At 40.1% G+C, this 14,679-nt stretch overlaps 1 protein-coding gene across 2 annotated transcripts; it reads right to left on the bottom strand.

The window, feature by feature from the left end:
• Positions 1–81: 81 nt before the first annotated feature.
• On the bottom strand, positions 82–14,464 carry LOC115764865 (octopamine receptor beta-3R-like). Of its 2 annotated transcripts, XM_030708142.1 has the most exons (8): positions 14,001–14,464; positions 12,272–12,472; positions 10,024–10,299; positions 9,769–9,946; positions 6,282–8,070; positions 4,391–4,837; positions 1,592–1,700; positions 82–1,494 (listed from the first exon to the last, which is right to left on the bottom strand). In XM_030708142.1, the coding sequence occupies exons 1-8, from the start codon at positions 14,351–14,353 to the stop codon at positions 1,284–1,286; spliced, it is 3,564 nt and encodes a 1,187-aa protein (XP_030564002.1). In that variant the 5' UTR covers positions 14,354–14,464; the 3' UTR covers positions 82–1,283. The 2 variants fall into 2 exon arrangements, with proteins under 2 accessions (XP_030564002.1, XP_030564003.1); XM_030708143.1 differs by lacking the exon at positions 4,391–4,837.
• Positions 14,465–14,679: the final 215 nt, after the last annotated feature.

A 14,679-nucleotide genomic window follows, 5' to 3' on the forward strand; every position in this document is an offset into this window, starting at 1 on the left:
CAGTGCCCGCCAGAAGTAAATGCACAATTACACACGCTCAAAGTAGATGTATATTTAAAACACGTTAGTTGCACACTTTAACTCTTAATTAGTTAGTTTTCAGCAAGTAAATACATAGAAATAAAATATGTATATATGTTATATATATATCGAGTTTACATTTCATTCGCTTTATCTAAAACATAAACTTGCAATGCGTACAGAAATCGTTACCAAATTGAACTAAAAATGAAATCAATTCCCCTTAATAGGTATCACAAAAGTAGCTTTAACTTAAAAAAGGAAACCAAGTAATTTATTCACGTTTTCTAGCAAATTATAAAAGTTGCTACGTCTGATAACTTTTGCATTTTAAAGTTGCTTCATTGCGGTTTTCATTTCTTTTTTGTTAGTTTTGTTAGATTGTCATTAAGCTGGATTATTCTTTATGACGCGAACAATTCAATTTAGATTGCATACCTTAACACTAATGTTTGTTTCAAGACGAACAATATCTATTAATCTAACTTACGCGCTTAACACAAAATTAGGATCCAGTTTTATTCCATTTTCAAGAGTTTTTAAAATGGAAACAGGATATTGATTGGCTTAAACTGATTTTTACCATTGTAGTACCCTATTTTTGTGGGTCAATTTGCATTTATTAGGCATGATCCGTTTATTTTCACCGTTTTAAATTTAATTAGAGTTTCAAACACTAAGTTGAAAATGTAACAATTTGTTTAATATAATAACGGAATAGTATACTTCATTATATTTAAAGCATTATCAATTGAGTCATATTTTAAATTTGACTTAAGAGAGTTCTGTATTTAAGCTTTGGAATACAGCAATCGGACATTTGAAAAGCTTCGAAAATTCGCCGAAGGATTACTACTTTTAGGTAGTTATATATTTTTCTAGTAGTTATATATTTTCTTAGTTCTTTTTTATTTTCTAGTGGCTTGTTCAATTGCTTCGGTTTTGAGAGTTTTCTTTATACTAGGGACAAAGAGGTTTTACGTATATGCTTAATAGACACACATTTGACATGATATAGCCAGAGAATCCATTAAGTTAAGAGCTCCCAGCTTAGCGTAATGCTTACTTATAAATACATACGTACAATTGCATAAATACTTATACATAATAAACACATAATTGAGTATTGCTTAGCTCGAAGGCTTTAACAGAGTTTTTTTTTGTATGATTAACGTTTTATTTGGTATTAGCTAAGTAGCTAAGAGTATTTAATATCACTTACAGTGGCATCGTTTGGTAGCATTTATGGATCTTTGTATACTCTAGACATAGTAAGCATTATACGGATTGCGCTTCTCCAGGCAGGGTAGCACACACTCCAGCGTATTGCGAAAGGCATCGCGAAAGTCTCGATTGAAATAGGCGTAGATGAGCGGATTAAGTGTTGAGTTGAAATAGCCAATCCAGAAGAGTACCACGACAACCACATCCGGGCAGGGGCAGGAGGCGCCACAGAGCGACGTGATGACATACCTGCAGATAGCCAAACATATATATATATATATATATATATATATATAAATAAATAAGTAAACTGAGCTTTGAGCCTTACGCCTAGAGCACTGCTTACCAAAGGAAAAAGGGCAGCCAGCAGAGCAAAAACACACCCATAATGATGCCCAAAGTGCGAGCGGCCTTGTGCTCGGCCTTCCAACCTTTCGCGGGTCGCACTGAGCCGCCTGTCGGGCAGATAAAGAGTTTGATGATGAGATTTCGATGAGAGTTACAAACTGATAAGCTAAATTTCATCTTTGGTACAGCTTTGGGCCAGCTGCTGCAGTTGGAAATGCTGTTGAATGCGAGGTCATAAGCTGTGAGTCTGCGTGTGTGTGTGTGTGGGTGTGTGTGAATACAAGCAATGCCTCACATGTTATGCGTGTAGCGCCATGTGTGACGGTTCTTGTTTAACTTTCACATTAATATTGCCTTTGTAGTTGTTCCTGTTGTTGTTGTTGTTGTTGTTTTTGTCGTCGTTCTTGTTGTATCATCGATGACAAACACCCTCCTTAGTGAATTGCACCCACTTCTCACTCCCACAACCAACTTTGGGCAGCGCCATTTAACCAGTTTTGAATAATCGAGCTGGTGTGTGTGCGTGTCGGTGTGTGTGGGTGTGGGAAAAGTAATAAAAACGAAACAAACAATTGAAAATATTTACACAGGACACTTGCTATCATAAAGATATACAGTGCCTCCACAGATACACCCACACATACACCGACTCATTTTCGCACACGTACAAAACATAAACATAAACATCATTGAAAAAGTATTTACACAAAAGAAAAACAAATCAGACGACAGACTGACAAACAGACAAACGGTAAGCAACAGGAAGTGGCAAACAAGTTTGTCCTCGACCTCGTCGGCGCCGCCGTCGCCAACGTTCCCAATGGCAGCGGTTGCCCGACAAACTGAGCAAGGAATCATAATGCAAAAAAGAAAACACAGTAAGCACAATAGGTTGGGCGTTGGGAAAGCAAAGATATTGCACGTGCATAGCGGAGGCAATTATGTACAGCATGAAGGAGGACCGAAGAAGACTTCAAAACTGCCGGTGAACAAAAATTAGTTTAGCCTGAAGGTGCCGGCCGTAAGGCCACAGCCAGGGACGCGAGGGATTTAGCAAATAGTGTCAATGTCTATTTTGGAGAATGGGCATGTCCAATTGGGCTTTGTTGGGATTTATACATGTTCATTACGATTCGAGTTTGAATGTTGATACTAAGTGCTGGTAATTATTGTAATCATTGTAATTTATAAGTGATCCAATAAACAGCTATTGCTTGTAAAACTACTAGCTGCATGGGTTTTATTTGGTCGCTCAACTCTCTGAGTTCCATTTTGGCCGTAAGCTACTACAATAATACATTTCAAATACTATAAGCTTTTAAGTTATCTTAAAATGTCACTTTAAATATAAAACAAGAAAGGAAGAATAAATATCCTTGAAACAACATTATTTTCTTCTGACACATAATATAATGTCCGTTTTGAAAAAAGAGTAAGAGTCTCAATGCTGAGTTTGGTAAAATAAAATATATTAGATGGTAGTCGGAAACGGCCGATTTCAACATATTAATTTTCTGCAGCAGAAAGACTTAGAAAATACTTAGACGACAACAGCATAAATACTCAGAGAATAGAATGCATAAGTGCTGACTAAAGGATATACGGGTATGGATTCATCGACTCCGCATTTGATTATATTGTCTGCACCAAGGAAATAAATATAAATACCTCAAACATTATGGAAACTAAATTTAAAAAGTAATTAAAAAAATGTAAAAAAAGCTTGACATATATATACTATTCAAGAAGCTGCATGACAAGTTGGTTGACTCTAGCCCTAAAAACCTAAGAGATTTTCTAAAAAAACAGGTCGATTATCAGAAAAAAAAACTCGTACTGCGTGTGTACTAGGAGGCTCTACGTACAGGATTTCAAGTGTCTTGTTCTTATAGGTTCTAAGATGCTTACTTTCATACATACGAGCAGACGGACAGACGGATCGACTCGGCTATTGATGTTGATTAAGAATATATATACTTAATTGGGTCGGCGATGCTTTCTCCTGACTATAACATACACTTGCATAAATGTTTTGCCTCTTGTTAATAGGTTCAGGGTATAAAAATAACGTTCAGATAGTTTCCTGGCTTGATTATTTCTCTCGAAAGATCTTAAAAGGGTTTCAACTGCATATATATACCGATTTAGCAATATTCTAATCTATATATTCAGATTTGCAAAGACCTTAGTAACTTGTTGCAGCATCTGTAAAAACGTCCTTTCATCTTACATTTATATCTTCCATTGGATACAGTCTCATTTATTCTGTTGCTTACTTGGTTAACTACCGTTTCCAGTTTTGATAATTTCCCAGTTCTCAGTTTTTGATATCATGTCTATTTTAATTTATGCCAAGCCAGCAAGAATTTTCAAGAAAATTTCTAAATGCCTTTCTGGATTATTTTCTAAATACCTTTTACTTGGGATACATTGATTTTTCTGAAACTTCAATACTATGTTAATGAAATTGACCTATTACAAATAATTTTAGGATAGGAATAAATAATGTGTATTTACAGATGTGCTTGAGTTTTTTTTGGCTGATGCAGGTGCGACTCTTGACTGTAGGGAAAAGCTCAGGAATGACACAGAGATTCGGGGGCAAAGGATATGCAAGGATAGATAAGAATCGACAGCAATGCGAGAAAAAGACAAGGGTAAAGAAAGACAGAGCGAGATAGAGAAAAATAGAGAGAGTGAGAGAGAGAGAGAGAGAGAGATATATATTGGAGTGGGAAAGTGGTTCATGGAAAATCGAATGAGCAGTATGTGTTGCGGAGATGACAAAACAACTCACCGGTTGCACCACAGTGACTACATCCGGTTTTATAGCGCTGCTTCCGGTTGTTGCTCTGCTGCCAACATGCTACGAGCGCCGCCAATTGTTTGTGCCAGAAGCGTGAGCGCGTGCGCGAGGGTTGTTCCTGCCCTGAAATCGGAGCCGGTGTTGTAGCCGGAGCCGGAGTCATAGCTGGGGCCTGAGCGTTACTACTACGATTACTACTTGCTCTGACTGAGGTGTTGGTGTCGGTGGTTGTAGTGGTGGTGGTGGTGTTGGTGGTATTGGCGGTTGTGGTGGCGCTGATGTCGGCGCCACAGAGCGGACACTTTTGCGCCGGGTTGGCGGCCGGGGCAAAAGTAACGCCGTGCGGCCTTTGCTCAATAATATCGGCCTCGTCTTCATCCACAAAAATGCAGATGCCACCGCGTCGAATCAGTGAGGATTTATTGGAAAATTCGTGCTCTGTTTGAAGTTTTCGTTTTTATTTTGTTTGAGGACGTTCACAATTGGAGTTGAGTTGGTTTTTGATATTGGATTGAACACAATTTGATGATTTCATTAACATATACACACACATATGCACATACAGAAAGAAAAAGAGAGAGAGATAGAGAGAGAGAGAAGAGATAGACCGGAATACAGATAGATAGATTAGGATGGTAAAAGACATATACATTTGTATGAAATCAAAGGCTCGTCACATTATATTACGGTTGTTAAGGCCACATCACAGTAAGCATGCGCGCCATGCAATAGTTGGAAGGCGAAATATAGTGAAATTTTAAAGACATAATATATACTGAAAAAGAATAGCTGACAAGATCACTGGAAAACTAAGTACTATATAATGTTAATAGGTTGAATGAAGTACACTCAACTCTTTCAATAATTATTATTTTAAAGAAATCATTCCACACATTTTCTTGATTGTCGTAGTTCTAGTAGTTGGTCAACTAGGCGTATGCTTTATGCGTCCGACTTGCAGTGCAAAAATTGCAATAGGTAAAGTGCTAAGAGCAATATCTAAACCTTAAGTTTTGCTGCATAGCAATAATCTTAAAGCGACTTACTAACACATAAACTAAGTATTTATATGTAGAGAGTGGGCAAAGTTTCAGGAAGGTCAGCTTGTGGCTTGGTATATAGCCACTTTCCGAATATTCATGATTTATTCACATGTTGCACTCAGTTGTTACTGATTCCGGTACACAGATTAGGTGAATGGATTCACAACAAAATGTTTTGAATAAATAGTGCAAGTCCTTGAATCCGTCAGATATGATGATTACTTCACCTTAAATCAGCATGAATAATTCACCATTCGGAAAATGGGGTGTTAGTTTTCGGGCTACGTTGCAATTGTTTATAGTTGAATCGATTGAATAAATTAAATATTAATGAGTACAAAATAACTAATATAACAATTGAGAACCCATTAAAATTTCATGGAATTCACATATTTACAATATTTGTATTTAAGTTTGTTTTGTGCATTTATCAACGCTTTAAATTCTGAAGCTTAAATGCAGTAAATATGCCAATTAGAAAGTGATTTATATATAGTTTAGCAACAAAAATAAAATAAAACAATGCATTTAACAGGTAAAAAGAATGTACAAGCAAGTGCTTGGTATTTTTTGGACTATATTGTATCCGGTTATTATTGAATTTCGACACTCAATAATAATCATATATGCATATTTTCTTTTTTATTAAGTTACACTTAGTTTGCACTGCGATTGCATAAAATTTACTTTCAGATATTGATTATATTCAAAGTCACGAGTCATACTTTAATGCTGCCCCAATTAAATAGGCACTCAAGCATAAACGTAACCCTGACCATGACCTTTGCTGATTGCTGACCATTTTGAAATTTCGCCCATGACTGTTTCTCTGCACTTACTTGCCGAACTGGTGGAGACGCGACCCATAGGAATGTAGCTGCGACTGTCGCTTTGCTCCTGGGAGAAGTTGATAACGTTCACATCATAGGTGACCACCGACGCTTGTCGTTTCCGCATGGTCTGAATACCCTCGTAGCCAGTGAGAAAGCGCTGTCGGCCGCCGGAAGCGCTCACATCCGTGTCGGTGGCGCTATCTTTACGCTTCAGCAAGGGTGAGGTGATATCCTTGTGCTCGGCCAGTCCGTGGCCTTCGCTGCCGTCTACTGGCGAGAGTGTGGAGTCAAGTATGATTTCGGGCTTGGGTGATATGTTGGGTGGCTGCTGCTGGTACTGTGTAGCTGTCCCTGGCTGCGGCACAGGCAGTGTGGTGACCACGTCTAGTGATACGGTGGATGTGTCACTTGGCGTATAGCCAGCCGCGTGCGGCGGCGGCGACAAGAAGTACACGTTGATGGACGCCGATTGCGATGAGTTAGCAGCCGCAACGGCTGCGTTCACAGCTGCTGGCGTATTCGGTGGGGACATCATATAGTTGGGGCACACCTGATCGCTCAGCGTGCTCATGCGCTGCGGCGCCGCCTGACGCCTGGACTTGGACTGCTCGCCCATCGGAAAGCTCAGCGAGCGAAAGATCTCGGCCAGCTCCGAGCTGTTCGTAATAAGCATGCCACTTTGCTCGGGCAGCTCCGGCGGTGACAGCGATGGCGGCGGTGTTGCCGGCTGCTTAGGTGACTCGGCAAAGCAATCGGCTAGCTGGGCCAGTTCATCATCAGTGACGCTAACGCCGACAACCGCATCGCTGCCAAAGTCGATTAGCTGTAGCCCATTGCCATCCGCCGCACTTGCCGCGTTCTGCTCGCTGAGCACGTTTATGTCCAGCAGTATGTCCGGCTTGTTGGGCGTCGAGTCGGTGTCGCTGTGCTGTCGCGCCCGCTGCTCAAGTTTGCGTTCCTTGGCGCCGCCGCTGCCACTGCTACTGGCGCCTCCATTATAGCTATGTGATAGCTTGCGATTACGCGAGCGTCTAAAGAAACTGGAGCCCTCGGAGTTGGCCTGCTGTCGTTTCCGTTCGAGGGCAAAGCACTCGGCGCTAGAGCGCTTCGTTTTGGCCAGCAGTGACATGAAATTGAAACCCTTCTCCTTGCCGGGCAGTTGATCGGGCACCTTCGATTCGCTGATGGTGCGCATAAATTCCGAGTCACTCGCTGCAAATGCTTTGTGCCCGCTGGCCGCAGCTCCTGCCTTCAGTCGAATAAAATCTGACTCGCTCAGTGCGGCATATTTGCCGCCCGCAGCGCTTGTTTGCTTCTTGAAGTACAAATAATTATCCTCGATGAGTCGCTTCAACTCTTTGTTGTCCTCGGCCAGTGGCAAGTGTGTGTCATAATGGTCATTCGTCTCGCTATCATCGCTGTGCAGGCCAAACACGCGATAGGCCGTTGACTCCGGCTCTGGCTCGCTGTTGCCGCTGCCACTTGTCAGGCTCTGTTGCTGCTGAAATGTTGCTGTTGCTGACTGAGGTGTCTTCTTTGCTAGGGTTTCGACCCAAATCTGCGGATTGAATACAGGCACCGGCGCCTGCAGCTGGTTGAGAGCTGGCTGCTGCTGCTGCAGCGCCATCATCGATGGAGCGCTGTCCGTGTGCGTAACCTTCTCATAACGCTCCTGCTCAAGGTCACGCAGGTCGATGCTGCTGCGGCTAAGGCGACGCGGTGGCGGCGATGGCACGCGCAGTTCATCGCACTCGTCCTTATCGTCGTCCTCATCGGTGGCCGTCTGTAGCATATCCTGTGAAGCCGATTAAAGTACATTCAAGAAATATCATAAAAGTTCTCCTGTGGAGGTTAGTTTAGATTTATATTTTATCATATGATATAATAGGCTCCATAATAGTTAAGAAAAATGAATCTGAGGCTCAGAATTTAACACTATGATTAGAAAGTGAAAGTACTCCTGAATACTAGCTCAGTAGTAAATATTTCTGCGCAGGCTGGTTAAGGCCTCCTATTACATTTAAAACAGTGTAATCCACAATGACCTCAACATTCCAGTCGTCACCGAAGAAGTGAAACGAATAAGCCTGAAGCACGAAGACCGACTGGACAACCACTGCAACACCCTCGCAATAAACCTCCTCGTCAACAACCTGCACCCCCGACGCCTTAAAAGACACCACCCACTCGACCTAACTTTTAGACCGCCAAAAGACTGGTGAGACCGTTTAAAATACCATTGCCAACACACACAAAAATCACATGCAAATATCTACACCACAAAATATACTTACTATCGAAGATATGATTGTAAATAGAAATAAAAACTTAATAAAGGTAGTAAATATAATTTGATATACCAGTCGTAAATAATTTCTAAATAAATATTTTTCACATAACAGACGCAGAAATAAAAAGGCCACATTATTTTGTTAATTTGTTCACGCCGAAGATTATATACCCTTTTAGACATATGGCCAATTGGCCAATGTGAGATAAATGGAAAGCTTTTTGAGCTTTTGATAACAATATCATAAAAACAGAAAAATATTTCATAAAACGTTAATTTTTTGACCTATTCTTCCTATAGAACTGTATGATATAGTAGTCCGAAGTTAATGCAATTTGGCCCATATTAAAAACAACAAAGTTTTTCATACAACAACTTAATTTTTGGGTCAATATATTGTTTGCCGATCTGACTGATTCCGAAAATGTTCTACCGGGAATATTTCATGCTTAAAGGTTACATCTGAGAGACTAGTTTATCGATCCGGCTGTTGTTATAATCAAGAATATGCAAATACTTTATGAAGTCTTCTATGCGTTATACGTTTTATGACAAAATTAAAATACCCTCTACAAGTGTAAGCAATTAAAGGTCACCAAAATGAAAATATCATTAAGCATGTAAATTTGTAGAGCGATATTGTGTGATATACATATGTCATAAGGCCAAATTTCTGATATTTTCCTGTTTATTCCAGCTTAATTAAATTCTTTACTGTTCACAAACTTTTTAAACAATATGAATTATAATTATCAAAAGCAATTAAATATAACAAAATATTTCGTAAAGACTCGGTTTTTATAACTATTTCATTTATATTGTGTAAAAATACGTATATAATAATATATATTAAAAAAGGTTTAAAATAATAAAATATTTCGCAGAAATCCGAGTCGGTTTCAACATCAATTATATTTTGAATTTCGATACCCGTAGCTCAATAATATATATTAAAATATATAATACATTTCGCAGGAACCCGAATCGGTTTCAATATCAATTTAATTTTGCATTTATATTTGCGTACGTAGTTCGATGTAATTTTATATTTATTGCGAATACAAAAGTTACACATAATTCAGTCATTGCTGAAATCACATAAAAGCTTTTGAATCTACAAACCCTACATATCATATGATAACCAAATTCTCAGATCTCTGATTTGAAATTGTACTGTGGGATGCATTTGTTATTTATACATACCTCCAAATTGCTGAGAGCACTATTCGTTTCCTCTCGTGCGGATTTTGCATTGAGATCACAGTCGCTGGGATGTAAGTAGCTGAGATTGGTGGGCTGCTGGGTGTGGCCCATGTGAACGCTGTTCAGCAGTATGTTGGAACTGGTGCGGCTCAATGCCTTGCGCTGACGCACAGCCTCCCTGGAAGGAAGAAACCGCAAGATGCAAATAAATAAGCAATTTCAGGTGCATGCATTCAGGTACTGAATGTCACTCACTTAAAGATGCGCCAGTACATAACCAGCATGACAACGCCTGGTATCCAGAAGCTTACTGAACTGGAGATGAGTGCGTAGGCCTTGTTAACCACAAATGAACATTGATCCGGATGCAGGGAAATCTCGCGCAAATGTTCGGCCGTTGTGTACCAGCCCAGGAAAATAGGTGTAAACGAAATAAGGGCGGGTAATATCCACACGTTGGCGAGCATAAAGCATACAGTGCGATGAGTCATATTCAATGGATACTCCAGTGGACGCACTATTGCATAGTATCTGTTGTGGCAGCCCAAAAAAAAAACGATTAATAAACGAATATGAATTAATAAATCGGTTGTATGGCTCTGATATGGTTACGTATAAAACAATCTGACTGACTTAAGCCTCTCAAAGGGGTGGAGAGTTAGACCTATTGCAAAGGCAGGTAATTTGAATCATGTGCGCCGGGCCCTCGTTAAGTATTACTAGTTAGCTAAGTAAGCTAAATCGGATGACCTTGTATAAACCATGGTCGGAAATCCAAACCAGATTAATTTAGTTAAGCACAAATATGTATTTTGACCCAGGTTAGGTTATTTCTATACTCTTAATATGAAAAGTTGAGGTATTTCGATTATTGAAATTAACATGGCTAAGAGTTTCTGCTTATATCTGGCTTCCGTAGCTGAAAGCTACTAAGCTACAGAGGAATTTATGAATTTTCTGTTACAGGTCTGATACTGTTACAGGTTAACAGAAAGAAGTAAGATTTATGCGTTATCATAATGAAAAGACAAAGTCATCAGTAATCCCTATTGCTGAAAAGTTAATTCAATAAAATGGCTTGTATAAATTTTATTATTAACATTTAATTAAAAAATTAACGGCTATTACCCGCCTTGCCCGTGCCAAGTTTTGTGCAAAAAAATTAGATATTTTCACCCCCAATTTATCATCCACGAAAAGCGCATTTAAAATCGATTTTAAAGATGAATGGGTAAACAATAAACTTTAATGGAATCGCTTACCGCCAATCACCAGTCTCAAATGGAATTTCTACAATCGCTGAAACCCGCATTCATTATGTTCTTTTGTAGGGCTTTGAATGTAAGTTTGAGACCGATCGGACAAAACATAAAGCTGACCCCAAAAAATCTTTGACCCGCACTTTCGACTTGGAAATGAATTTGAGCATGAACCTTCCCATCAAATCCTTGACCCCCATTTCCACCAAGAAGGGATGGATTTTCAAAAAAGTGCGAAATACCAATCAGGTGAATAAAGGTCCTTGAAAATTTTTTTGACGCCGATCGGATGGTAAGTAAAACACTTTCATACAAACGTATTTCACTAATTAGCCACTGTTGTGGGTGGAATTTCCAAATCGCTGAAGCTCGTATTCATTATGATATTATGTACAGCTTTGAAAATAAGTTCGAAGCAAATTTTACAAAACTGAAAACTTCGCCTAAAAAATCTTTGAATTGCATTTCTACCGACGAAGATGTAGGCCATTCAGTAATTTGAATTTTTCAAAGAGCGTCTGCTGTATTATTAAAATTGCAGGCTAAAACTTCAAGTAGCACCTTTCAAACTTAAGCTGATCAAGTGAGAAATCACATTGGTTACTTATAACGATGCCCATTCATAATTTATGTAGTGTTTGTTTATTGAAGTTTCATGGGAATTTCAATGAGAAACATTAATTAATTTGGTTCAATTCCTTTCACGTTCTCTTTGTTTTCTTGTTGTTCTTCTGTTTTGTATTTCGTGTGTTTGCGTGTTTTGCCGGAGCCTTTGAAAGGTGTGTGAAATATAAATTAATTAAAACAGACAAACAAAGGCTCCAGTGGCCACTGGGCATTCGCCATTGTTGTTTTTTGCCCAGTTTTGCGTCCCAGCTGTTGGGGCTTCCGCTTAGGCCACAGCTCCAATTAACAGTTGCATGTTGTAGGGCGGGGCAAGGAGGCGTACGTGGGTACCCACAAGCCAAGCGGCCCATTGGCCGTGTGCAAACCATTTGGGCCGCATTCATCATACGCCCTGGCTTAATGTTTGCTTTTGATGTGCTCGCCTTTCACAGTAATTAATCGTTTCTCATTCGCAACGCGCAGTGCTTTGTATTGAGAGCGAGATTGCGGCTACAGGAGGCAAGATTAATGGAGGTTCTATTCAAAGTGCCTCCAGCTACATGCATCGGCGTTTTAGATACGTGTTTTACGCTGCCGCTGGGCAGCAGGGCTAGGAGTGGTATGGGGTATGTACTCACCTATCCACTGATATGCAGCACAGATGCAGTATGCTCGCCGTGGAAAAATATACATCCAGACTGTTGTACACATTGCACATAAATGGCCCAAACATCCACTTGCCGCCAGACAGCTCCACGGATGCGTTGAATGTCATTGCGCAGAGGGCGACCAACATGTCGGCCATCGCCAATGACACAACAAAGTAATTTGTTATAACGCTGCGAATGAGACAAAAAGAATCGCTACATTAAATGAGCATCGTGGTACCAACCACCAACCATCAACTGCCAACGGATAAGCCACAAGCCGCCAACAGCGGCCCACACAGAGGAACCCATGTCAAGCGGATGACATTGCATTTGCTTGCAATGTAACAGGCACCTCGCACTGGCATTTGGCCTCATTGCTTTGCATTCCATTCCATTTTCCTGCTGCACAGCCAGCACCTAGGTCACCTTTATGCTGAAATTTTACTATTTCCTTGAGTGTCATAAGCCGTTCGGCTGACTAGGCAGCGGTCGCCTCAGCTGTTGCTTTTAATTTAAAAACAATTTGAGAGTTAAGCAAAAAAATTAAATTTTTCTCACGTCCAAATGCCATTTTGTTAATATTGTGAGTTAATTTAGAGCTCCGAATATCATTTGTCTTTGTTGTAATATGTCACATTCACATTCTCTTTAAACGCAAAGAACAGCAATTGGACATAATTAGAAGAAAAGCGCTTAGATTGAGAACCTTTTGACATAAAAAATCGATTTATAAATCCCTACTAAACTTTAAAGAAGAATTAAAAGATTATAATCAGTAAATATCCAAATAACAAATAATACAGGGTATCTATTGTTCCCAAATTACTTTCCATTCTTCTTGTACAACGGCAGGATATTTGTTATTTTACTTCTTTCAATGTATCAAGAAGTAAGTTTGCATTAACTTTCATTCGCTCATTTAAATTAATACAGTTTGGAGACTGTTTGCTAGTTAAGCAAAGTTCATGACTTTTTGGCCTGCGCACACACATCCATTAATACATTTTTCTCGCCCTTGATAGTATGCTAAAATTTTGTGCTTTTATCTTGCTCTCTTCCTCTCTCTCTTTCGCTCTCTCTCGCTCTCTCTCTCTCTCTCTCTCTCTCTCTCTCTCTCTCTATCTCTCTCTCTCTTTTTGGGGTACCTTCTTCTTGCCATCATCATGTGTCATATTTAAGTTCACTATGGTTTTTTATTCCTCGTTTCGCTTCTTTAAATTGCATTTACGGGTATGTCTATAATTTATAAAAGGCTCCTCTGTTGCAGCTTGCCTTTTTAACCCTGAACCCATTGAAAACGGGTAATAAGAGTTAAAAGGGCTTGTGTAAATTGATGTAACTGGTAGAAGGATGTTTCTTCCACTTCAAAAAGTATTTGTGGACCTGATAAGCATCAACAGCTGAGTCCATTTATGTATTTCCGTATTCTTGATCGCCTCGATAAGATCAAGATACTTTGATTTTAGAATTAGTATGTTATGTAGTATGTATGGGAGTAGTATGTTTTAGGATCGCTCGATATGAAGAACCGGGGCATCATTGCAGTGGGCATGACATGACATTGTGGCATTGTGCGGCTTTTTGTATTTTTTTCTCTCTAGTTCGCGATTTTTCACTTTTCAATATTACCTTTCTATGCGGTTCTCATAGAAGTCAATTGCTTAAAATTCTATTCAACTGATGAGTTAAGCAATCATGCAAAATGAACTTCACTTACCGCAGTTTACGGTTGCGTTGCACTGAAATGATGACCAATGCATTGCCCAGCACTGCGGCCAGGATAATTGACGAAAAGATGAAACCCTTGAGCAGCAGCAGCGACATGTCCAGCCAACTGTCTTCGAATTGTTCGCTGGTTTCAACCACGCTGCTGATATTGGCATTCGCGTTACCCGTTATGTTGCTGGCGATGGTCGAGAGCAGCTCCAGGGCAGTTGTTGGAGACGATGGCAGCGAGGGAGAGGCGGCGATGGCGGACGATGATGTTGATGATGCCGTTAATGACAGCGAAGTCAACGAGGCTTCCACAAATTGCGATGGTGTTCGCGAAGTAGTTGTTGATGTTGTCATTGCAGTTGTGGATGCTGCTGTTGTTGCTCTCAGCGCTTTTGTTGCTGAAGTAAGCAGCAAGCTGCTGCCGCTGCCACTGCTGCTGCCGCCATTAGTAATTGCTGTTGTTGTTGTTGTTGCCGTTGCGTTTAAGGCTGCACCACCAGCTACAAGTATTGCCATCGATTTGGTAGGCCTTCTCGTTGTTGATGCCGTTGCTGTTGTCGTTGCTGTTGAAGTGGACAACGCCGCTGTTCTGATGGCAGCGCCTGGACTATGATGGACTTTAAGCGTTGACATTATTTCGATTTACTGTTGCGCTGATTAAAACGTCGCTTGAAGTTGTT

This window comes from Drosophila novamexicana, unplaced genomic scaffold (assembly GCF_003285875.2).
Source record: "Drosophila novamexicana strain 15010-1031.04,08,12 unplaced genomic scaffold, DnovRS2.1 tig00000877-arrow-arrow-pilon, whole genome shotgun sequence".
Classification (NCBI taxonomy): Eukaryota; Metazoa; Arthropoda; class Insecta; order Diptera; family Drosophilidae; genus Drosophila; species Drosophila novamexicana.